Source organism: Pithys albifrons, chromosome 2 (genome assembly GCF_047495875.1).
Source record: "Pithys albifrons albifrons isolate INPA30051 chromosome 2, PitAlb_v1, whole genome shotgun sequence".
NCBI classification, from domain to species: domain Eukaryota; kingdom Metazoa; phylum Chordata; class Aves; order Passeriformes; family Thamnophilidae; genus Pithys; species Pithys albifrons.
The window spans coordinates 34,082,082-34,107,535 of record NC_092459.1 but is presented as its reverse complement, the minus strand read 5'-3'; the positions used below and the strand labels follow the sequence as shown (position 1 = coordinate 34,107,535).

The window sequence follows — 25,454 nt, the reverse complement described above, 5'->3', positions numbered from 1 at the left end:
GGGGGAGAGAAGGAACACATCTGCAGAAAGGAATAGATTTTTTTTCCATTTTAAAAAAAACAAACCAAAACAACCTCCCCCCCCCAAAAAAAATTGGCTGATAACTCGGATTTAAAAAGAAAGGCGAGAAAAACCCCAGACCCTTGCCTGCGCGGTCGGGAGGACGGGAGGGAGGCCGGGCGCGGGTGCCGGTGTCGGCGGCCGCGGGGCGCCTGGATGCGCTGACTGTAGGGTGTCGGGCATGGCCGACAAGCGGCGGTCCTCGCCAGGTACCACCATGAGCCTCAAGGCGCACGCCTTCTCCGTGGAGGCTCTCATCGGGGCCGAGAAACAGCAGCAGCAGCCGCCGCCGCGGCAGCCCAAGCGGCGGAAGCTGGGCGTTGAGGACGAGGCGGCGGAGGACGAAGGGGGGAGCGGTTGCTGCGCCAAGAACTCCCCCGCCGCTGCCGCCGGCAGGACCTGTGGCGACATGGACCTGGGCTGCGCTGCCCGCGGCCCCGCCGGTGAGTGCCGCCCTGCGCCCCGCCGCTGACCGCGGCCCCGTTCCTCGTCTGGGCTCGGGCTCCCCTTCCCCAGATGCGACGAGTGCGCTTATTCCCCGTTACTCCTTCTCTCTTTCCACTCTGCGTGGGCACCCGCTAGCCTTCCCGCCGGCGCTGAGAGCCCGCGGCGCTGCTCGGGCCCCCGCTCGGAGCAGGGCGGCTGCCGGCGGAGCTGTCGGTGCCGCAGCGCGGAGCAGGGACGGCGGGGGGGCTCTTTCCGAGGGAAGGGAAAACCGCTTAAGCAATTCAAATGTATGTACGCTGCTAAAAGTGCATACGCAACTATGTGTATATAACTATGTGTGCACATATGTATATATATATTTATATAGGTGTGTGTAATTTACCGTGTGTGGAGGGGAGCGCAGTTTCACGCTGCGGGGGCAGAAGTCCGAGGCCAAAGGAAATGTGCCGCCGGTCTCGCACCGCGGACTTGCTGCCGCCTAACTCGGCCTGGGCCGGGGCGGCGCTGGGGCGGCTCGTCTCTGAGCTCCGCGTCGGGGACCCCCCTCGCAGCCCGACCGTCCTGGCGCGGCCCCGGCACTCGGGTACCCCCGCTCCTCGGAGCCAAGGCTGCGGTCCGGGCCCGGCGGGTCGGCCGGGGCTGGAGGAGCCTCCTGGCCGCGACGTCCGCGCTCCCCCGGCCCGCTCGCTTCCTCCGCTCTCTCTGCAGGCGGCTGCGAGGAGAGTTTTCTGGCGGCCTCCCCACCCGTCTCCCCCGGCGGCTCCCCCAAGGGCTCGAGGCCCGGCTCGCCGCTGCCCACGCCGCAGGCGCCGCGAGTGGACCTGCAGGGCGCCGAGCTGTGGAAGCGCTTCCACGAGATCGGCACCGAGATGATCATCACCAAGGCGGGAAGGTAACGGGCACCGCGGGGCCGCCACCCGCACTTTCCCGGGGCGAGCGGGCACGTGAAAGCGGGAGAAAACCGTGAGAACCCCCCAGATTTACGAGGCAGGTAGATGGCGATAATGTTGGATGGGCACGGGAGCATGCGGCGGTTCGGGTTTCCTGTTCATTAGGGCGAGGTCTGGGAGTGCCGTGCCCTTCTGGGGGGAAGCTTTTCCCCTTTCCAGGGGATACACATGGTAAAAACCTGGGTAGTATAAAAGTATCTGAACTTATTAGAAATTACAAAAACATATTTTATTGAATCCATATGCTACCGGCTACATTTTCAGAGACGCTTTATTAATGATTGAAACGCAGTCTTAAACAGCACAAAGCAACATTTGTCTTAAGAGAGTCCAGTCGGGGAATTTCTGTTTTATCTTACAGGTGCACTGAAATAACAGCAAAAGCCAGTTAGCCACAGTCAGGCTTTTACCCTCCTGCTTGTTAGGAAATAACCGAGACAAATTTTTTTTTCAATAACGACTTTTAATTTTTATATATATTTTTTTTCTTTTAGAACGGTTGCAAATACTAAATTAACTAGAATAGCTTTCAGGTTTATAAAATGCAGAAAAATATTTTCTTAGCTTGCAGTCAGGTAGTCAACTCATCAGCTGGATTTTTTTTAATTTGGGTTCAAGAAAGTTGTTTTCTGATAAAAGGCATGCCAAGCTAAGAAGTGCATTTTAATTGTAAAATCACCTTACTGATTATATAATCAGTTTTCTTCGCAGAAGGATCTATATCTTGAACGTTTTATTTTTGGTCTTTTTTGTTTTGTTTTTGGGTTTTGTTTTTGAGGGGTTTTTGTATTGTTTTTGGAGGTGTTGAGGGGGTTTTGTTTGTGTCCCCCCCCCCCCCGAAATTAGGTCGTAGTTTCGTTTCTGCTTTCAATAAAGTAGTTTTACTATACCTTTCAAAGACAGAGTAGCTCTCGCACTTCACCTTTAGTAAGTTGCAGACAGGAAGTCCCGTCTCAATAAAGACCATATTGTTGTGTTACAGCATGGCACATTGGCTTTTATAACTGCATCCTTGTGGTGTTATAATTGTATCACCAGGGACTTAGCTTTCTAATTTGCTGATACAGCAATGATACACCATTTTCTGCCATCAGTTGAAACTTCAGTGGCAATTTGCCTTTTTGTAAGTCTTGGTCTTCCTGGGTTGAGGTGGTGTTCTCATATCTCCAGGAATACATTTCTAGCTAATATCTCAAACGGGCTTTAAATGCATATACTGCTAAGGTAAAGTCTCAAAACCAAATGATTTACTGTCTAACAATAAAGTTGAAATGATGTGGTAATAACTGTACTCCCACAGCGTATCCCCAAACATACGAAGCATTGTTCGAGTAAATGCACTTTAGAAATCTGTTTTGACATATCGAATGGGCCATTTCATGGCTATGTAACTATAATCGTCCAAAAGGACTCTGTAGGCTAAAAAGAAGAACGAGAAAAATCCCACGAAGTGGTTACTTTTTCTAAACAACCATTCACGAGTCTGTTTCATATTAGAAATGACCTCTCTCTTTCCATGTTCAGGCGGATGTTTCCCGCAATGAGAGTGAAGATCTCAGGTTTAGACCCACATCAGCAGTATTATATTGCTATGGATATTGTGCCAGTGGATAACAAAAGATACAGGTATGGTGACTTTAAGGCAAAAAATGTATGATGCAAACCATAGCTTAGCTGTGGGAAGAAAATGTTAACACGTTATAAATTAGCAGAAGATCATCTTTAACCTTCCATAAAGATTTCTATTTCATCCGAGTGCATTTAAAAAAAAACAACATTATGCCGAGTATGCCAAAGAAACTAAAATTTCTGTTGAAGCTCCTTATGATACATTTGCCTCACATTGTGTTTGGGCAGATGCTCAGGTTTTGGTTTTCAGAGAGTGCAGTTCTAGTGCAGTGGGAAAATGTTATCATATTATATTCCTCGTCCTGTCTGTGGGAATTATTTCCTATTAACAAATGAATATGAAAATGTACATTTGCTAGTGCCAAAAAGCATCAACATTAATTAATAACATTAATAGCATGGATGTCTGATTTAAATAATTACAAGCCACCTTGGTCATGTTTCAATTTGATTATATAATTTAATTTAAAATCTATTTATCACTGAGATGTTTGGTTCCTTAGACTCAAAAAGGCTAATGTTTCTAATTTTGGTTTTTAAAGATCTAATAGTATTATTGTCTTAAGAATAATGTGAGGAACAAAAGAGGTTGTTCTTGGAACGTTTGGGAATAGTAATTGTGTGCTGAAGCTCTTACTATTTTGACAGTAGTCTTTCGAGGGAGCTATTTGGGCGCTGCAGAAACCTCTGGTCCTGTAGAAACGTTTGCAGGATCGGGCCCACAGCAGTTACTGTTGTGAGTTGTAGCCGTTTCGTAGGTCTTGCTTTTCAAATGCAGTCCCGTGTTCTGAAGTAGCCAGAGGGAGCCTGGCCAAAGTAGTTTAGTGGAGACAGGATCAGGTCTTTACCAAACGCTGGTTTAATTGTTTTAACCTATACTTAGTATAATGTAGGGAAAACCACAGCAGATTTAATTGTAGAATGAGGAATATTTCAGACCAAGGCTATAAGATTGGTTCTGCAGGAATGCTGCTTTGTTTCCTAAGCAAACACTGCCCTTTGTTTTTCCTGTACTTGCCTCATTGACTAATATTTTGTTGTTTGTTTTTTTTTCTTGTGTGGTGTATAAGATCTTTCTTAGGACCATTTTAGATTTTGTGTTTTTCATCAATGGGCAGATACCAGTGCCAAGGATGCCCAGAATATACAGTTAGGGAAGACTTTTCTGATTGTACCATAGAGGCAAAATTGTTTGGGTTTTTTGTTTTTTTTTTACCTTTGGACCAGTGTAGTACAGTTCAAATGAAACCCCCTTTCTTACTTTGTGATGCATGTATTCATTTACTTAAGAATCTAAATATGTAATTCCTAGAAGGTCTGAGCAGTTCCTAAATTCACAGAAAAAGCAAGGTAATAATTCCAAAATAATTAAAATTTTAATATTAAAAACTAAAAGGAGCTGTATTGAATATGAGTTGTTTAAACCTAGTTTCATTTAAAATAATTAGTCATAATGACCTGCACTGACTGCCCAATATGATAAGTGGTGCTCACGTAACTGAGGTAACTTAACAAGAGTTTTTTGAAGGGCAGCATTTTCTTAGTTGACAAACTTAGATTTCTATATTAATGTATTAGTAACCATGCTTTTAGCTTTGCTGGTAAATATTGTTGTTTTACAATGTTTGCTAGATGTCACTTTTCATTCTTTGCTGTACTTTTTATTGCTGACTGGTGGTTTAACTGGGGGTTCAGTGTGGCTTCACAGACTGTCTTGCAGATTTTAAATTTCAGACATGACAGTAGTCACATGGAGCCTGGTGTTTAGCTGACAGAATAGATAGTAAAACTACAAGGAAATTAAGAAATTTATATATAGGTCTAGAATTCTAGCAAAATTGGACCTTATAAGTATTTGGAAGTTTCACCTGCTGCTCAGAATGGTTTTTTGTGTATTTACAACTTTATTTACTTTTGTAGGGAAAACATGTATTTAGTATAAAACAAGAAATACAAAATAAATGAGAAATGTTAGTCATGGTCTGGGGTTGAGAATTTGTCCCAGGAGAGAATTTCACCACCATTCTAGATCTTAGTCATGCAGCTTGATCTGAATTGTATGGAGTGATACATGCATTGGATCATTTTGGGTTTTATTCCAGTTATGTTGGGGTTTTTTTTTCTAATAAGGAGTGGAATTGTACAAACATATGATTTGAGAAAAGTCTTTCTTGTTTTTATTAAAAATATAGCTGAATTAGTGGAATTTTACTGTACTTGAAAAAAACAACTTTCAGTTAGTGCTTTTTAAATTGCTCTGTGAAGTGTTTGCCTTCAAAGTAAATTTTCTACCACAGTAGGCACTATTTGTATTATAAAATTACTTTGAGAGCACTGGCCTATCAAATTAAACACAGACTCTGTGTTTTCATTTTTAAGCCTTTGTGCAATACTATTCAAGCCAATTAATACGGTCTGTGGAAATATCAAGAGCATAGTTTCACATACTTTCATTATTTTTCCTAATCATAGTATTCTTTTCTTTCAATAGCTTTATTTATAGACTCTTATATTAGACTCAACATGTTAAATCTTCCAAATATGGAATTACTACTCAATTTGATAAATGAAGGACCAGATTCTTCCCTGTTTGCTGATGCCCACTCAGAGCACAGCTGTAGCAATCAGTGAACTGACACCAGCTTAAAGCTCAGTGTGAAGCCTGGTGTTAAGACTGTGACTGATTTTAGGAAGACTAGGGTTAGATCAGAGAAAGATTTTTAACCTTGTTTTTGCAGGTGCCAAAACTGGTCTGAAACAAACAAACAAAAAAATACTTTTATTTATGTAAAATTATGTCCTTTTGTGTTTTATTAATTGATGGATTCTTGCTGAATGGTTGAGACCTAATTTATTAATACTGAATGGATCTGGTGAATTATTTTGTGGTTATAGGTATTTACTTTCTTTTTATAGATATGTTTATCATAGTTCCAAGTGGATGGTGGCTGGTAATGCTGACTCCCCTGTGCCGCCTCGTGTTTATATTCATCCCGATTCACCTGCTTCGGGAGAGACGTGGATGAGACAAGTGATCAGCTTTGACAAACTGAAGCTTACCAATAACGAGCTGGACGATCAAGGGCACGTGAGTACTTGCTCTTCTGCAGTATTTTATGTAGGAACATTGCTCAGCCCTGAAAGGCTCTGATGTACAGCTTCAGGGTGCCAGAAATAGGCTTGAGTTTTCAAAGTTGTTTTGGAATTTTACTGTCCAGATCTGAAATCTGCTTACTTTCTGCTCCGATAATTAACTGCTTATTAGAGCCTGCTGTTTTACTCCCTGCCTTAAAAAGAACTCCTTCTGCAAAGTAAGACCTTAGAAGGTTAAATTGCCTAATACAAAGAGGCAGAATTTGTCTTATGTTTTCCCACCGAGTGTGTGACTTGCAAGTTTTGTGCCTATCGAAAAGGATGCTTAAATTCACAAGTGGCTAGAAGAAACATTAATAGTGTGTAATAACTTCACATGAATAAAAATACACTTAAGTATTTTCTTAACCTAAACGTTTGTGTGAAATCCCATGAGGTGTTAATAATTGCAGTCAAAAACGAACAACATAGGATCTGGGTTTGCTCCGATGATGATTTATTACATACCTTATGAAGCAAGACCCTTTCACAGCTGAGGCTCATTACTTCTGAAAAAACTGGCGAAGACTTATGCAGTATGAATGTTCTGTTTGCAAGTTCTAAATTGTTTAGTTATGACATTATCTAATGTGACAAAATGTGTTATGTTAATATTTCCTTTTCTCTTCAAAACTGTTGAAACATGACAGATGTAAGCCAGTATCATTCCAGCAATCCCTTAAATAGTTTTACTCGACACCTTAAGAAATAATTAGAAAATGAGAATTGTTTTCAGTCAGGATGAAGTCTTTGATTTAACAACCTCTCATAATAAATGGCAAATGTTGGCATCCTTTCAGAAGGAGCATCAAGTTCCAAGTGGTAGAGTTTTAAGATGTTGGAGGCAAGTTTCGAGACAGGATGTGGATTCCATTGTCTTTAATGCAACCCAATTTATTAACCAGGATACTTTCTCCTTCAAGGAAGGGACTGAAAGAAAACATACCTGGCACAGAGTACAATGATACTACATGTATCTTTCAGTATAATAATAACTCTGTGACATTGAGCCAGGTATTTTGTTAATACATAGTCTAAGTTTGAGATTTTTTTCCTCTATTTGTGTTAGCAAATGAGATTAACAGATGCAGGAATAGAGGAGAGTGGCTGAGCTGAGCTAGCAAATGTGATAACAAGGATAAAAAGCCTTCTATTTGTATAATAATAGTAATAATTTTATTCCATTCTTCCTTAAAAGAAATATGGGAGTATTCACATCTCTTCAGTTAGCAGTGCTTTTCTTTAGGTTAGTAAGAAAGACATTTTATGTTGCTTCATTGCAGAGTTACAGTTAGGGAGTGTTATTTGGCAGTGTCCATTTGAGTTAAGGTTAGCACACGAATTTCCATTAGTTTCCCCAGCATTTGTGTATTTGTGACTCCTCTCAAGTGCAGTTGTGTTCTTTGAGTCCTGACTCTGTTGTAAGGGCTCCAAAAGTGAAGCGGATGCAAATGGGTGAAATGTTGCTTTTCCACTAGCAAACAGCTGGTTTGTGCACTCACTTGTTTCAGAGGGAGGACACATGGGTACTGTGGTACACCTACCCATGCACTTGCAGCCGCAGACTGCCCTGTGATAAAATCTCAGCTGTGTAGATAATTGTATTACTGTGTTTTTTCATCCAAGATTTTAGCTTTGTTTTTATTCTGAACTGAAACCTGTGTAGTGTACACAGCACACCATTATTCATAATATGAGGGGATATAAATTTTCTAGTCTTTAGTTAAATGTTTTGACTTGGAAACGAGTGAAGCAAAACCCGAGTACAGTGATTTGAGACACATTGAACTGATTCAGAGCTATGGTAGTGCCTCTCCTTCCAAAAGTGGAAATTTAAGTATTAAAATAAAAGGACAAAAGAGGGATGACTGTAAAATAATTTCATATTTCTTAAATCTGGGAAATTGCAAACATGTCATTCATAATTACCAGAAAAGGCAAAAGCAGAAAGCAGAAAAGTGTCTCTTCCAATGGGTACATTTTTTCTTTTAAAGCTATGGTAGTGTGGAATGCTGTATTGAAAAAGCTATGTAGCCTCTGAATGCCTCTAGCAATAATGGAAAACGAATAATCATATTTTGTGATGAATATGAAAAACAATTGTTTCTCCTAAGCAGGAAGGAACCATTTTTCTCAAGAGGGTACCAGGGGAAGGATGGGAAATTAGAAGAACTAGGGGTTAAGGCTCTACTGCTCCTCCAATATCTGTTCTTATATCAAATGTTCTGACTTTCTCACCCCTGTATGGGACATAGGGTATATTTTAGATTATTAGACAGTGTGTTTTTTCCCTCTCCTGCTTAGGCAGAGCAGCTAAGGGAAACCTTAGTGGGGCCTTTACCAAGCAGTGTTGGGCTTTAGCTGTTGTTCTTTGGGTGTGCTTTCCCTGCTCTCTGGTTCTGGCAATTTAATACATGTTGAAATTATTCCTTCATTCTTCCTGTGCTCCTCAAAAGTGTGAGGTTTTGCAGAGTTTTTGTGTTAAAATCCATGGGGTAGGTTTTGATCTTGCAGGCATTGAGACAGGGAGCTCGCATGACATCAATCCAGAGCCCTTTTACCTATTCTAGAGTATTAACAATCAGAATTTGTGAGAGAAGTGACCCATGACCATGGGGACAGTGTTTCCAAACAGGCACTAAAGTAGTATTCCTACACAGTATTTATGTTGCAGTATTAGTTCATGGCAGCCAGCTCCCCTTGCATTGTGTTGCCCTTAGATCAGCACCTTGTGAAAGGAGATGAGCCATGTCCTAAGACAACTTGCTTTGCTGCTCAAGTGCTTTCCATACTCCTTATTGCTTGCTGCTGTTTTCATCGGTATTTCGAGTGGGAGTTTGCAGCGACACAATTTTATAGCGCTGTTCTGCGGTGAGATTTGGAAGTACATCTGCGTATAGGATATTCTCTGTTACATGGGTTTCACTTGCAGGCTGAGGTGATCAAGCAAAATTTCTAAGGATGTGTTTTCCTTGTGTGTTTTTGATACCAAAAGGGAGTTGCAGGATGAATTCCCTGTTTTGGAAATTCTGTGTTCTTATACAGTCATTAAAAACACACACTGTGGCTTTTGTGTCTTTCATCCACGTTGTGATGGCAAGGAAAAGTAAAGCTGGAGTTTTCAGTTGTCACTGAGAAGTAGAATAGTGCATGGTCTGGATGCTCTTTGTTAATGCCTTTCATCCCTCTCTCATTTGTGGAGTAAGTCCTGCATTGTAAAAGCAGTCTCTCCCTCAGCTGGTTAGAGCTGGCTGATTTTTCTATTTCAATGCAGTTTTTAATCTGAATTTCAGTAGAGGGGGAAAGTCAATATTTTTTATGCTATTTTCCATGCTTTTCAACTGAGTAGTTTTTGATGCAGAGCAACATCTTTTAACTTCTAGTGAAAATGAGGCTGTTAGTGTGTTAATTGTTCCTTGGTGGTTGGGGTGGTTTTTTCCCATTTGAAAGTGGGGCAAGGCTGGAAGCAGAGACTGTTACTCTGCCCAGACTTGGCTCCAAGTAGCAAGCTCTGCTTACAGTCAATGGGTTATATGTTCTTGTCACAATGAAAAGCTGTGAAACATCAGCATTTGTACTTGCCGATTTTGTCTTAGTCGAGAGGAAATCCATTCTTCTCAGCCCCACACACTTCCCTGACTGCAAAAAGCCTGAATGCATGTGTTTTGGAGAGAGGATAAAAAAGGACTTTTGGCAAAAACAGCAGCAAGGACCATGCCGGTGGTGGGAAGGTGACTGGGTAGTCTTGGCACCACCAAGCTGCCAGAGGATTGGCATCTTCCCTGTGAAGAAGTACTGACTCTCACTTCTTCTGGCTGTGCTGGTTGTGCTCATGGTCAGATCTGAGGCCTCATTGTGACAGCAGCTCAAAAGCCATGTTGTAGAGATAACCCCAGCTTTGTGTGCCTGCAGGTGCTTTGGACATCTTTATTCTGCCACCTACCTGCCTGTTGTCTCCCTGCTGCAGCATCTTCCATCTGATAATGATTTCTTGGCATCTGCTGTGGCCAAAGTGTAATTTTACTTTTGGTGGAAGAGGTTTTATCTCCCCATGAAGTTTTTGGTCTTGCGCTGTGAGGGGTTTGTAGAGAGAGGCAGGCTCTTCAACTGTGGGTTGGAAATAATGCCAATTCATTTGGGAACGCAGTGGGACTTCTGAGTGGGGCTTTTTCTTGTTGCATTTTAAGGGTATGAAGGTAAACTTGCTGTTTCTCAAGGCAAGCTGTTAGATCTTGTTTGTGCTTTTAAATGTGCAAGCACTGTGAAATGAAAAGCTGAAATCTCCTTTTCCTTACCTTTTTCTTTGCAGTAGCTTTAGGTGATGCTTCGAATAATAGAGCTAAATTGTTTTCAGAGTGGATGTTGCATCGCCCTCTCCTTTTACATCATACCTTAATAGTGTTGCTCTTTAATTCACCAGAGCTTTGCAGTTGTATTATTTATTATGTATTATTATTTATTAAGAATTCAGAGTTCTTCAGATCATTAACAAAGATCCCACCAATAGAAGCCATAGTACAAAATCAGTTAAAAAATTATTGCTTTGGGTTTGCTAATTGCCAGCAGAGTGTCAGTGCAGGAAACTTCAGTAAAGTAGAGAGACCAGACAGGTTGCTCTTGAGAGAAGGCATAGATCAGTGTAGCTGTAGTAGCTACTCAGATAAGGAGTGGGAGGTGCCCATCTCCACACTGCTTTGATTTCCCATGTTCTGGTATGTGAGGTGAGTTGTTTGTAGCTGCCAGAGTTATCATTGCTGTGTGGGCAAGTGGTAGTTTGTACCGCAGAGATGATGGGGTCAAGTAATCCATGTGGGAGCAGAACATGGCATGCTTAGTGGCACACAGGCAAATGGCAGTGTGCAGAACAGCAGTGGGTTTGAACAGTGAAACAGTTTTTGTCCTTCATTTGGTTAAAACTTTGTTGTAATTATGCCAAGGTCATGGGTTCAATCCCATGTATGGGCCATTGACTTAAGAGTTGGACCCGATGATCCTTGTGGGTCCCTTCCAGCTCAGAATAGTCTGTGATTCTTTTTTCTGTTGCACCAGTATCTCTGCTGGTATCACTGGGTGTTCACAGGAAAACAGGGTCAGGAATGTGCTGTCCTCTCTGCATTTTCATTTTGTAGATATTCGCCCGTGGAGAATTGAAAGTAATGTTGTAAAAGAGAATGCACATTTGCATGATAAAAAAAATCTTGCTCTGTTGAAGGTTTCAGAAACTGGAAAAAGGCTTCCTATGAGAACATCCATAAGGCACTCCCTGAACAAATTAATTGGAGCCTGTGATGTCATTGTCAAAACTTTACTCACAAGCTAATAAAACCCCTGATTATCCAGAAACTTGGCTTATTCAAAACAGGGTCATGTCATCTGGCCAGGGCCAAGAGTATTAAACTGGTCATACTTTAGTTTATCCATATGAATGTAGTGTCCTCTATATCGTTTGGATGAATGAGCTTCCATAGTGTTTAGCATAGGGGCTCTGTTGAGTACTTGAGCACACCCACATTCTGAGGCTACTCAAGGAGCAGGAAATTAAAAATCTTCCCCAGAATGTTGATTAGTGGTTCCACAGACCAATAGCCATAGGACTATTTATTTACTGAGTTACTAATTTCTTACAGCTTCCAACAATAACAGTTGAACTTCCAATTTAATTTTTTTTCTTGAAGTCTTCTATTTTAACAGTAGTTAGCTGAAGTGGAGTAAAATAGAGCAAAAATTCTGTATTTTAAATCTCCTCTAAAGTTTAAGTGCAGTACCAAAAGGTATTTTTGTGTTTAATTTTATGTACTATGAGTTCATATAAATCTCTTCTTTAATTTATTTTTGATTGAGTTTTTGTAGGTTGGGTGGAAGGGCTTTGTTTATTGATATTCATTGTCTGTTTTATAAATCAGGTATTATTAACACTTTAGGGTTTCAGATTTTGTTATCATGTTACTGTAAGTTTATGCTTCTTCAGAGCGTGAGAGTCTCAGCTTGTGTTCCAAACAAGATTTGTTTCCAGCCTGTGGGATATAAGGAAAAAAAATTGCTCCAATAGCATATCCTGAAGATTCTGAAAAAAAAAAAAAAGGCAAATTTCTGCTGCTGTTAATCCTGTTAGATCAAATCCAGACTTCAGTGGAAAAAAGTGACAAAACTTTCATAATACCAGTGGGACCTGGACTCCTGATTTGTCTTTTTTTTTTGTTTGTTTGGTTTTTTGTTTGTTTGTTTGTTTGTTTGTTTGAGCCAGTTTCTATCTAGCCTGTCTCTGAATTTGGAGCTCCCAAGTCGTAATTTTTAAATGCATAGGGTTGGCAATAACATAAATACATAGGGATTAGACTACTGTAATAAGAACCTTCAGCGGTTAAAGAAAACATTTCATTTCCAGTAAGTGGCATGGTAAACACATACCATAATCTGTTCCAAAAAGCTATTAGTCTTGAAACAGCAGGGTGTCCTTTCTAATAAATGTTATCTTTTTCCTTTCATGACTGCATAGATTATCCTTCACTCTATGCATAAATACCAGCCTCGTGTCCACGTCATCCGAAAAGACTGTGGTGATGATCTGTCCCCTGTCAAGCCTATCCCTTCAGGAGAAGGGGTGAAAGCCTTCTCCTTTCCAGAGACAGTTTTCACTACTGTCACAGCATACCAAAATCAACAGGTAATTTGGGCTGTATGCTTAGCACTTTACAGGCTTTTCAGAGCAGACCAGGGACATAAGAGACAGGAGAAAAGCAGATACTTTTATTATACTACTTACTAAAATAAAATCGTCTAAACCCTTTGTGTACTATGAGTAGCTTTCACTGGTAGCATTGCAGCAATACCTGGAGGCTATAACTGAGACTTCAGGCCCCGTGGCCTAGATGCTGCATGTAAAAAGTCATTCTTATTATGTAGATCACACAATCTAATTAGCAAGTTTAACGCTGTCTTAATTATAAATAGAGCATTGAAGAACAAGACAGAGAGCAGTATAAGTTTTAAAGGCGTTTCTGTACCTTGAAGTGTACCTACATGTCTGGATAAAATTTTTAAAGCACTTTTTTCCTTGCTCCAGTGCCTTCAAAACTCCCAGGTGCTTAACAGAGAGGCTGAGGTCTGAATAAAGTTGCAGTCATTTTCATTAACTGCATTCAGCTTATATTACTAACAGCAATTTATCTGGGTGCACAAAGATTTAAAGTCAAAAGTAAACTGAAGGTTGCATCACTCCAGTGTTTTGCTCTTATTACCACTCATTTAAGTATTAGCATCCATAGTGACACCATAGTTGGTATTGTGACATTTTATTAATTCCATGCAAGTTATTGCAACTGTATTTTTGGAAATTATATATGCATTGATATCTTTACAAAGAGAAGAGCAGGAGAGCCATGTAAATACTGAAATAAAATTATTTGCTGCCTTTCCCGTTTATAAAGTACAAGTAGGGTAGGGAGTGTTTTGCTGGGGGGGTTTGTCTTGGTTTTTTTGGTGTGTGTGTGGTGGGTTTTTTTTGTCGTTGTTTGGTTGTTTTTTTGTGGAGGATAATAACCTAGAGATAATATCTCTTTTTACATTTCCTTCTTGACCCATACAGAAATAAAATTTAGTTTAATTTTATTACAGTAAGGCAGTATACTGTCTCAGGTGAAGAATGACATTTGCCAGAAGATTGATCTCAATAATTCCAACCTGCCATTTGGTAGCATTAAATACTTATTAGCTTCTCTGGGGATCTGCAAAAATAATAACCAGAAAATTGGGCCTTATTTTGCTCTGTGTCAGGACAGCCACCTTAAACTATATAAATGTGAAGATGTTGTCAGCTTAATTCTTTCAGGAGAGTAATTTTGTGTGCTATTTAGCTGAATTTGGAGATAATAATTTCTCTTTATCATATTTACAGATAACTCGTCTGAAGATTGATAGGAATCCATTTGCCAAAGGGTTTAGAGATTCGGGGCGTAACAGGTAGGTGTTGGGAAGAAGGTGGGCTTGTTACTGCTGACAGGATCAGTTTGTGAAGGTTGTTCAAAGTGAATACCTGTATTTACAGACAAACTAATTTAAGAACTCAGATTCCCTGAGCGAGCACTTAGATTTCCCAGTAATGTTCTCTGTGCTGAGCTCCCATTCCTGCTTCTCTGACCATCTAGGTCAAAAACAGGCTGGCACTTGGCTTGACTCATGTACTCAAGTTTCCTTCAGTGGAAGCAGGGACATACCATGAAGGCTGCAAATGGAATTAATGCATACTCAGGTCTGTGATTTCATGCTGCTCTTGAAATCTCCTTCTCCTGGCTGGAGACGCAAATTGCAGATATCATTGTCAAACTATAAGCACAGGTTCTCTTGCATGTAAGTGACATTTAATGTGCATTAATGGCTTGTTTTCTCTTAAAGAGGGAGAAACCAAGTTGGTTTGTCCAGTAACCTTATGTTAGTACACTTGCATAGGAGGTGGGAGACCTGTGTTCAAGTGTCTGTTTAGTCTAAGGAGTTTTAAATCCACTTCCTAGGTGAATGCTTTTCCTAGTAAACTATAAAAGATCTTGAAATAAACGTCGTTTCCACTTGTTCTGTTGTGGATGGACTGATTATTTGCTTGTTTTCTCTTCATCTGTGAATCTTTTAAAGTAGCAATGGGAAATCTGAGTAGTGCAAAGTGGAGACTTGATTCTAGTCTGGGCTGTCAGTGTTGATGAGGTATTTTATCCAAAGACTGTTTAATGCAAACTACTTAAGCCTGCTATGAATTGTATGTTAAACCATTGCAGCTAAAAAAAGCAGTGTTTCACTGTGGTGTATATTATACATCAGTTCCAGTGACCACATTGTGTTTGGTGTCTACAGCTGCTATATTTATGCCCTAGCATTGCAGGGAAGGGAACAGACTGTGTGCTGGTAGGCATGATCAGTGAGTTTCTTTTTGATAGCTACTTTTATTGAGCTTCTCTGTTAGCAGAGGCTACAGCATTAAAGCCTGGTTTTTGCTTCTGCATCACTTACATAAAAGCTGGACAGCAAAAGTAGTTTTTACAAAATGAATACTTGTAGAAGGGGTAGGGTATTGGTAAAGTTTTACAGGAATTCAGTATTTCTGAGATTTGTTTTCTAGCAAGAATAAATTAGCCCTGCTTTGTTCTGGGGCTTGGAAGTTGTGCCCCAGGCACTGACATAGTGTTTTGCCCTCCTTTGTAGCCTTCTAGTTAGAAATAAGTGAACAGTAACTTTCAGGTAAATGCAGTGACTGAAGAAGCAAAACATGCTGTGTGTACTGGGGGAAGTAAAGAGTTGCTATATGTGCCCTGTTTGAAAGATCTCCATAGACTGTTCTATGCTTGCTTTATGCAGAACTGTAAAATAAGTACTAAGGGGTCTCCTAAGAAGTGTGGACGAGTTTAAGTGGACTTAGAATTTCTTCCATAATTTTAAATGAAACATGAGAAGATGGCTTTAAAATAGAAAGGAAAGACTTGTTCAGAAACCAGTTTTGAATGGGTTTTAACATGGCAGGGCAGCTCTGGTATTAGCTGAGGATGATGTAGGTGCTGTTAAGAGTTCTACATCTGCAACCACACAAATCCAGTTGTAGGACTGGGGACATGCAGAGGGGTTTTTTTTGGTTTTACTGCTAGAATTAGTTTGGTTTAGGTATTAGGGAAAAAAAAGGTAGGATATTTTAATTGAAAGACAGTCATATTTTATGAAAGTGGGTTAAGAAGGCCAGTTCTGAAAGACGAGCCAGTCTCTGTAAAATGTTTTGGAGCAGCCCTTATATGAGGTCTGAATGCTTTTGCTATACAAACACAGAAACTTGTCCATTGCAAATTGACAGTGGTTTACTGAAGTCAGTACTGCTGTTTTCTTTGATAGTCTCCGTGGTACTGAATAAGTGTGTTTGGAAATGCAGCTCAGACTTTTAATTGTCAAGAAAAAATTTTATTGGTTTGCTCAGTTGTTTATTAATTTACTCTCTTAGTAAATATTAAATATTAAGATTCTGTTATCGTCATTGTTTTAGCTAGGGTGTTTGCCACTGAGGCATTTCAGTTTGCAACAGAAGTTTAAAAAAAACACTGTAGTAAAATTATATCCAGCTTTTCAATGTTGCACTAATTATTGCAGCTATCTTACTCTGCACTGCTGCATGCAATAATTCTGTTTAATTAAAAATATTCCCTCTCAGGTCATTCCCTTTCAGTCCCACAGACTATTTTACAGAAATCAGTAGCTTCACCTTTTAAAAGCATTCCTTGTGCATTTGCAAAGTGCAACGGAATTTATGTGCTGAGAATAGTTTCATTCTTCAGTTGGGCCTTAAGTTTGACCCTATAAAAACTTTTACTCAGGAAAGGACCAGAACTTCTCCCTTTAAATACTTCAGAAAAAACATAACTGTTTTGTTAAATAAACTTGGCCATTTGATAGCGCAAATTAGGGTGGTGATAAAATGTGGAAATTGTTCGAAGGCATCTTGTATAAATTATCGCCTTGGCTACACTCCTCCAGGAGGTGGCTTTTATCTCCACTTTAACTAGAAATGAAAATTCACCATTACTGCAGAAAATTAAGGCTATCTTTTTAGTCCAGGTTCAGCTAATAAATACTTTATAAATGTTTCCTGATGCACATTTGTGTTCCTGCTGGAAATGTAGTGGGGAAAGAGTAGTATCAGAACATGCTGGTTGCTTCAAATTGGGCTATTTGCATAATGCGAGTTTACAGAGTGCTGCTGCTCAAAGGCAAGCACTTGTATTTGGTGTGTGCCTGATGCTGACATTTAACAGGTCTCTGGGGCCCAGCAGCCAAAAATAATAGCAAAATTATATGTCTGAGTATACATATATATCTGAGGTGTATAATTCATAAATAATTGTCAGAAAACAAATGCACCTTTACCTTCAGGAAACGGAGAGTATTCTAAATAGTGTCTGCCAGCATTGTCTACTGAGTTATTTCTATTTTCTCATGACACTGATGAAAGAAAATGACTGAAGAATTTTAGTTTGTAAGGGTGTATTGCTCAACACATAATAACCAAGAAACAGCATCGCTTTATACATTTTAGTGGCAAAAGACCTGTACACCCATGCCTTGCTCATGTTCTGAGTGATTTTCCAGCTCATCAGTAATGACTGGGAATCTTGTTTTGATGGAAGTTGTCAGTGGTTCACATTTGTTCTAGGCAGAAGTAGGTTATTTCTCTGGCAATTAGAGCCAGAATAATGATCTCTTAAGGACATACTATACTAGGAAAACATTTAACATAACTTATCCAAGGCTCCCCACTCAAACAGCCCTCTCAAGAGGCCCAAAATACTGAAATAGAGAGCCAGCCTTGTGGAACTGGAAAACTCTTTGTGTGCTGCAAGCCCAGAGGTTGCAGATCTCAGTGATCTCATGGATAGGATGGAAGGCTCTTTTCTAAGAAGCAAATCAATTTCAAAATTATCCTGAAATGTTACTAATTTTAATGTTTTTCTGAGGTAGAGTATCCAAAGAGTGGAACAAAACAAAGCTTGCTTTCATGACACCCTCCTTCTTTTGTTTCCAATAGAATGGGACTGGAAGCTCTGGTAGAGTCTTATGCCTTCTGGAGACCTTCACTGAGGACACTTACATTTGAAGATATACCTGGGATACCCAAACAAGGTAATGGCTGTCTTCTTGTTCTTTCAAAAGAAAAATGCATAAAGATAAAGCTTTGCCCATCATACATTACAAAAGTCTAGTTAATTGTGTCATTTGTAGAGAAAAAATAACCAACTAATCCCAATGTAGGCCATCACCTCTCATCACAATTATTCTAAGCTAGAAAACTAATGCTAATTCAACCACTGTGGCAATAAAAATGTGAAACTGTAAAGATAAATCAGACCGCATGTGGAGGAAAATGCCAATTTAAGGATTTAAATTATTCAGTTTAAGGATTGAGTAACCTTTCCTTAGCTCTATGCAGTGGATAGATATTAAAGGTAGAGATCTTTTTATAGATGACATCTGTTGTACACATGCAAACTCCAATACAGGAATTACTTGTGTTTTTAAGAGGGGGAAAAAAAGGGAATGAGAGAAGAAATGTCTTTTTGAGTAATGAATAAATAGCAGCAAGCTTAGCTGGTTTTCTTCTTGGAATGCCTTCTTGATTTTTAAAGACCTAAAAATTTTTCAGTAGATATACCAACAGGCTTTATTTGCATTCTAGAGCTTGAAAAAATAGATCTCCTCTCCATTTTGCTTTTTCCTGCTCCTCAGTCTTCATTACAAACCTCTTGGTTCTCTTTCTCTATTGCAGAGATAGTGCCATGAATGAGAGAAATATTGAAATGGCCATTTTGGACAGAGAGTGGAATCTGTACTCTTTTCTCAGTTCCTTTATTTCCAGAATACCTCAATGCATAAATAAAATATCGTAGCCTTTTCCCAACTAAATCAGACATACTGCTCCTAATTCTTCACATTTCATGCTACCAAATTTGCAAACATCCAGTCTGCTTTCTTGATAAAGTATTGCAAAGTTGTTAAACATCTTCAGAGGAAAAAAAATATAAAATATGGAAATTCAGAGAAATAATTTTTATTAACTTTGTAGCTCATTCTGATGAGAAATCTTGAGCATCAGTGCTTGATGTGGGCAATTCAGAAGGTGGTCTTGTGCAAAGTCATAGATATATTGGATGACTGTTTTCAGGGTTTTGGGCAGAGCACAGGGGTGAGGAATGGTCTTATAAAAAAGGCCTGTAATGAGAAGTTAACATCAGACCTGAAATGCCTTTTCAGACTGTGTAAGACTGAAAGGCAACTCACTATTCAATTAATCTGTTTAGGAGACCAATCAGCTTTGACAGGAGCATTGTTTGAGAGCAGGGGAACTGCTGCCATGAACTTGCTTCCTTTTCTGCTGTTGCTTGGGATTAAGGAGTTTGTTGAAGATACTGTTGATATTCTGAGGATGAAAACTGAGATCCTTGCAAAATCTTCATAGTTGTCTGTACCATGGAAATTAAGGCACTTTAGAGACTTTCTGAAAGATCCCATTAGAAATTTACTTGGGTTGTTAATGGTGAAAATGCCCATCTTCAGGTAGCAGAGGCATTGACATGGATTGGAATTAAAAATAAGTATATCTTATACCAAGATTTCAGGAATCTGATGGTGTCTAATGATGCTTTGAGCTTGTGGTGTCCTGTTAACAAGAAGCAGCAGGGATTGTTCACTCATAATGTATGTTTCCTTTTACTTCCACAATACCTATCACGATAACCCATTAACTTATTGACAGCATGTATCTCTTTGCAGCATCCAGCTGTTTGTTAATGTGATTCAAAAAGGAGAGAGTCTTCCTTGTTAGAGTCTTCTGCCTTGGAGACTGTGAAAGGCCCAAATTAATTTTTCTACACTCAGTTTTCAGAGATGCAATCTGTTCAGAAGAGGAAGGGTTTCTTGCAGCTGGGAAATTTTTGGTCCTGAGAAAAGGCTTCATCTGTAGTAGTGTGTTTTCAGGACCCTTCAGCACTGTTCTTTTTAATGTAAAAGGTTCTCATATCAGTAAATGGACAATTTGCAAACAGTTTGCTGCAAGCCTACCCATTCAAGAAACAAAGCAGCTGTGCGCAGTATTCAGCCTTCACTCTTCCTGAAGTTGTTCTGAAGTTTTGTTCTCAGATTTTTTGGGGTTGAAGTTGGAAGGGTTTTGTTCTAAGTTAGGAACTTTTCTGAAGCTGTTAACTGTGGCAGCCTCTATCATCAGAGCTAAGCAGCTGGTTCCTCAGGTAGTGTTCTGATAGTGATAGGTACAGAGGGCTTGAAATGCACTCCAGACTGTAGTGAGAGCATAAAGCCAAAACCCACCATTTTGAAGAAGACTTCCCTGGGATGTAGTACTCACTTGACTATAACTTAATGGCCATGCAATTTCCTTCCAATGTCATATAAGGAGCAGTTAACCTTTTGGGCAGGAGCTCTAAGTATTGAGTGATGGTTGTGAAAACATAAGTTCTCTTTCTTGGCCAACTTGCTTCTTTAAAAATATGCATGTAGTTTACTGACACACACTTCTGCACATATATGTAAAAGGTTTTTTTAATTAACTTGAGTTGTGTTTCATGTCAAGGGCTAGTATAAAAGACAGGTCTTGATCTGTCACCTAGGAAGTGAACTTTCCCCCATGTGCTTCTTACACTGTACCATTCTCTTTCAGGAAATGCAAATTCCTCTGCTTTACTCCAGGGATCTGGCAGTGGAGTGCCATCTACCCACCCTCACCTTTTACCAGGTTCTCCTTGCTCATCTCCAGCCTTCCACCTCAGTCCCAACACTAGCCAGCTGTGTACCCTTGCTCCAGCTGACTACACAGCTTGTGCCCGCTCAGGCTTGACCCTGAACAGATACAGCACTTCCTTGGCTGAAACCTACAACAGGCTCACAAACCAAACCAGTGAGACGTTTGCACCCCCGAGGACTCCCTCCTATGTTGGTGTGTCAAGTAGCACAACTGTGAATATGTCCATGAGTGGCAGTGATGGGGATGCATTCAGCTGCCCACAGACTGGCTTATCTATGCAGATTTCAGGGATGTCACCACAGCTCCAGTACATCATGCCATCCCCATCCAGCAATGCCTTTACCACTAATCAAACCCACCAAGGCTCCTACAACACATTTAGATTGCACAGTCCCTGTGCACTCTATGGATATAACTTTTCCACATCCCCTAAACTGGCTGCCAGTCCTGAGAAAATAGTTTCTTCCCAAGGAAGTTTCTTGGGGTCCTCGCCAAGTGGAACCATGACGGATCGGCAGATGTTGCCCCCCGTGGAAGGAGTGCACTTACTTAGCAGTGGGGGGCAGCAGAATTTCTTTGACTCTAGGACCCTAGGAAGCTTGACACTCTCGTCTTCTCAAGTGTCTGCACATATGGTTTGATGAAGCCTTTAAGTAAAAGTACAGTATGTTTGGTGTCTACAATGTATTTCTTTTGGAATATGAAAGGACACTCAATGTAGCTTGTAAAGTGTGTGTATATATATAATATGAGAGGAAGTTTCACTGAAATTTTGACTTGCTTGTGGCCAGATTATTTTCCTATTTTGAGTTACACAGAGTTTGCTGCGGCGCAGACTGCTTTAGTTTTCTGGTATAATACACTTAGTTGTATAACACATTGGGACATATGCAACAAATTAAGTAAGACTTCCTCCCCTTTCCCCCTCCTCTGTTCTAACCCCATTAAAGAATGAAATGACACTTGGAGTATTGAACAACACAAACAAGCCCACTTACGTTTCCTATAGTACTAGTGAGTTTCTTTAAAATATTCATACAATAATAAGCTGATGCATGAAAGGCATTTTACAAGTTTCTTCTCTCTTACAAAGGATACAAAGAATATTTGGACTTCTAAGTGTTAAGCACCAAGCATCCAGCCTAAAATAGAAGTTTAGCTAATGGATTATTTACAAAGTAAATGGAAAGATTAGTTTGCCTTCTCATGATGCACTGTTTTTAGCTTATCAGTGGCAAGCATTCTCACTAGGAATTTTTTTCAGCATTTAGTCTAGATTTATGTTTAGATATTTGAAGACAATGTATATTGAAATTGTGGTGATAGGAATAATTTAAACCAATAGCACTAGAAACAGCATTCCTTAGTACAGAATAAACTTTGGCATGCTTAGTTTTTGTCAAAGGAAGGGCTTGATGCATTTTTTCCTCCATAAATATTGCCTATAAGGCATTTACTGGACAGTAGGGTATTCTAATTTATCTTTTTTTCTGTATTTTAACTTTTTTAAAGGAAAATGCAGCTTTGATTTAGGCAAAAAAGGGAGCATGGTGAGAAGTGCCGTTATTGGTTTTACCTCTTTTGTGTGTGTGTTTGCTGGTTTTTGTTTTGGTTTTTATTTTCATTCACTTGTTTTTGTTTTTTTGTTTTGTTTTGCAGTTTGTTTTTTTGGTTTTGTTTTTTTGGGGGGAGGTTGTGTTTTTTGTTTGTTTGTTTGTTTTTTTTTTTTAAATAAGGGCAAAAGGTCCTACATCCTCAGTTTCTCAAAAATGCATCACCTGTATCAATTAGGCAGATGATCCAGTTTGCCCACAAGTGTTTCTGGAAGCTGAACATTGTCATAGCCAACTTCCTGTTGCTTTATTTCTGTTGGGTTTTGTCCCAGAATTGGAGAGGCTTCCTTTATTCCCACCTCTGGTTTTTAAATGGCATTTACAAGCATGTAGATCACTATCTCTTTCTGACTAGCCTTCTCCAGAGTGACAAGGACATTGGAAGACACTTTTCATGGTGAAATTTGTGCCCTCATCTGCACCTGCACAGCCCAGGTCTGCATCAGTCCTCCTGCAAAAGCTGCTTATCTGTCAGAGTTGAACCACAGAGGCTGTGGAACTAATTTTAATGCATGAGAGAACAGGTCATCTTCAACATTATGCTAAGCCTCATTTATATTGTGCAGGTGAAGTAAAGGCATTATAAGGTGGGTACAAATTCAGTTGAAAATGTTTCCCTTGTCAACATTGAAGGAGATTAAGGCCTTTCAAGTCTTATATTTGTTAGATTTTTTTGGTGAAAGTGAATTTTCATGTTTTTCAAGTGTTTGTATGTCTTTTCTGGCAAATAGTGAGCTTAAGCACTCCCACTTCAAGAAGGACTCATTTCAGCTAGTATTTCTTCAGTGGTATGGAGATAATGCATTCAGAAACAGCACTCTTGCTATCTCCTCTTATTATCTGGGAATAGAAGAGAAACCTCAGCAATCTTGAAGCCTGTACCTGAAGGCTTTGTTTCTATTGGTTTCATATTTGTTTCTGTTAAAGACGATACATTTAAAGTTTTTATTAAAAGTTGCAAAGACAAGAGGATGCAATGGAGGAGATGTGGGTTTGCTTTTTTGCTGTCTCAAACTTCCTAAGTGACCTTGGGCACTTCACTCAGTCTTTCTGTATCAGATTTTTTTTTCTTCTGTAAAATGTGATAATAGCACTTCTATGCCTCACAGGGAAGGGTGACAGTACATTGAAGATCATCTTTACATCTACTGTGCTGTGTACAGTACATTACAGATGAATGGCTAGGTAGTGTTCATATACAGGGATAACAAAGAGCATTTGTACTTCAGGTCTGTTGCTAGTTTTGGCATTGTAGTGTCCTTGAGGCAGATCTTGTAGAAAAGACCTGCAATGCTGAAAACATTCTACATATTCTAACTCACATTAATGATTTGTGAAATGGTTCTAAGATGTTTAGAAGTCAGGCAAATTTTCAGTTATGTAAATTGTCATAACTTTATTGGTTAAATTTGCAAGTAACTTGTGTATAGTAATTCTTGCTCCAGCCAAAACTTTGAAACTTTGCAGTGGGACAAATCTTTAAATGGAAGAGATGGTACAACTAATCTGTACTTGAAAAAGGGTAATTCCATGTCATCTTAAGGGCTGTGACTAGGTAGAAATGTGGAAGAGCTAAATCATGTGCATTCCTACAAGGAGAAAAAAAGGGTTGTGCATGGATGTTCATGGACGTGCTCCTGAAAAGACTATGTACTTTATTGTCTGGGAATTTTTTAGAATTGGTCTCTTATTTTTCCTCAAATTATTCTTATCGTATAACCACACAATATTGTTTCATTTGTTCCTTAAAATTCAAATCATATTGTAAATACTGGTGTGTCATTGTGAAAATACTAGCTTTTTATCAATACAGTAAATACTTTATATGCATTATATCTATAATTATATATCTGTATTTTACAAAAATGCCACAGAAAATATATTAAAGTGTGTATTCAAATACTTTTTACTACATTTGGAAAACTGAGAGGCTTGGGCCTTTTTTTATTCTACAACTTCAGCAAGACAAAAAGAAGGGACTCAGAGGTAAACTGTGAATTTCAGAGACTTAATACAAGAAGCTGCAGCTAGTCCACAATTGTTACGTGGTTCAGTTTAACCATCTGTTGTGTAACCTCTCTGTCACTTGTATGCAAAGGTCCCAACAGATGTTGTGTATGAGGAGATACTGAGGCTGATAGCAGAGCTGTGAGGGCTTTATGTGGAAAAATGGGACTGAGCTGCTGCCAGCCTCTTTAGCCAGTGATGGAGCTTTGCTGCTTCCTCACAGCCCATGTCATCACAGCTGCCAAGACCAGTTCAACTGCCCAATATCAGCTCTATTTGGGAAGTTAGCACTGCCATGTGACTTGAGCAGGAGTTTGGTACTCGGTTTTCCCTCTCTGCTGTTTCTTTAGTCATTTGCTCTCTGTTCTGCTAATTCTAAATGCAAAAATCTATTGATTTCACAATTTACAACCTATAATCCTCTGGATATACTGTTACTCAGCAATGAGCAACATTTCTCCTTGCAGAAATACTGTTATGCATAGTGGGCTTATTTCCTATTGTGCTGCAATAAATGATTCCATGTGACATAGGGCACAGGGCCTGAAAATCTGATTACTTCAGAGACTCTGGTTTCATAGTCACTTAACACCAGCATTGTTGCAAATGACCAGAATTAGGACAAGAGAAGTAGGCATGAAATGCTTGATCATAAATATCAGGCCTCCAGAGAGAATGAAAGCTTCTGTTTTTAATAAGAGAAGAGCGTTCTTTATTTTTTTTTTGAATGTGCAATCACACTCTGAGAGGGCTAATTTCTACTTCAGCAGAGGACAACACGAGAAATTTGAAAATCATGGACATTGTTGTCATTAATACTAGTAAGGCTGTACAGCAAGCAGGTCAACAGAAGCAACATAAACCATCAGAAGTAGCTCACACTTTCTATGAATATATTTTTCCTGTAAAGATAATATATCTAATCAGCCTGTATATAGGTAAGATTAAAAAGTTTACAGTCTATTATAATGAGTTAATTGTTTTCGTGGACTGACTCTGCACTTCAGCTGACAAAATGTATTAATTATCAGTTCAGCTTTTCATTCATGTGAACATCAGATTCAATATTTCACCTTGTATTTACCACAAAGTTGTTGACATGTCAGTTTAATATATGCACAACTACAGGAGAATTCTTGTTCTGCCTTATGTTCCACCATATTCCTCAGTTACCCAATTAATGCAAAACACTGACCTGTCAAGATGACACACTTTTGTTATTTTGTGTTTCATTAGGAAATAACATTTCTAGATTATTTCCTGGCCTTCATTAGGAAGTAACATTCAACTTGTCAGTGCTGTTACGTTCAAGCTCTGGAAAGGTGTTTGTTACCCAAAAAA

General features: G+C 39.5%; 1 protein-coding gene across 1 annotated transcript; it reads left to right on the top strand.

Annotated features, from left to right (window-relative positions):
* On the top strand, positions 1-23,972 carry TBX18 (T-box transcription factor 18). The gene is made up of 8 exons (XM_071547839.1): positions 1-503; positions 1,216-1,399; positions 2,982-3,083; positions 6,003-6,174; positions 12,715-12,882; positions 14,113-14,177; positions 17,767-17,861; positions 20,410-23,972. The coding sequence occupies exons 1-8, from the start codon at positions 242-244 to the stop codon at positions 21,132-21,134; spliced, it is 1,773 nt and encodes a 590-aa protein (XP_071403940.1). The 5' UTR covers positions 1-241; the 3' UTR covers positions 21,135-23,972.
* The last annotated feature ends 1,482 nt before the right edge of the window (positions 23,973-25,454 follow it).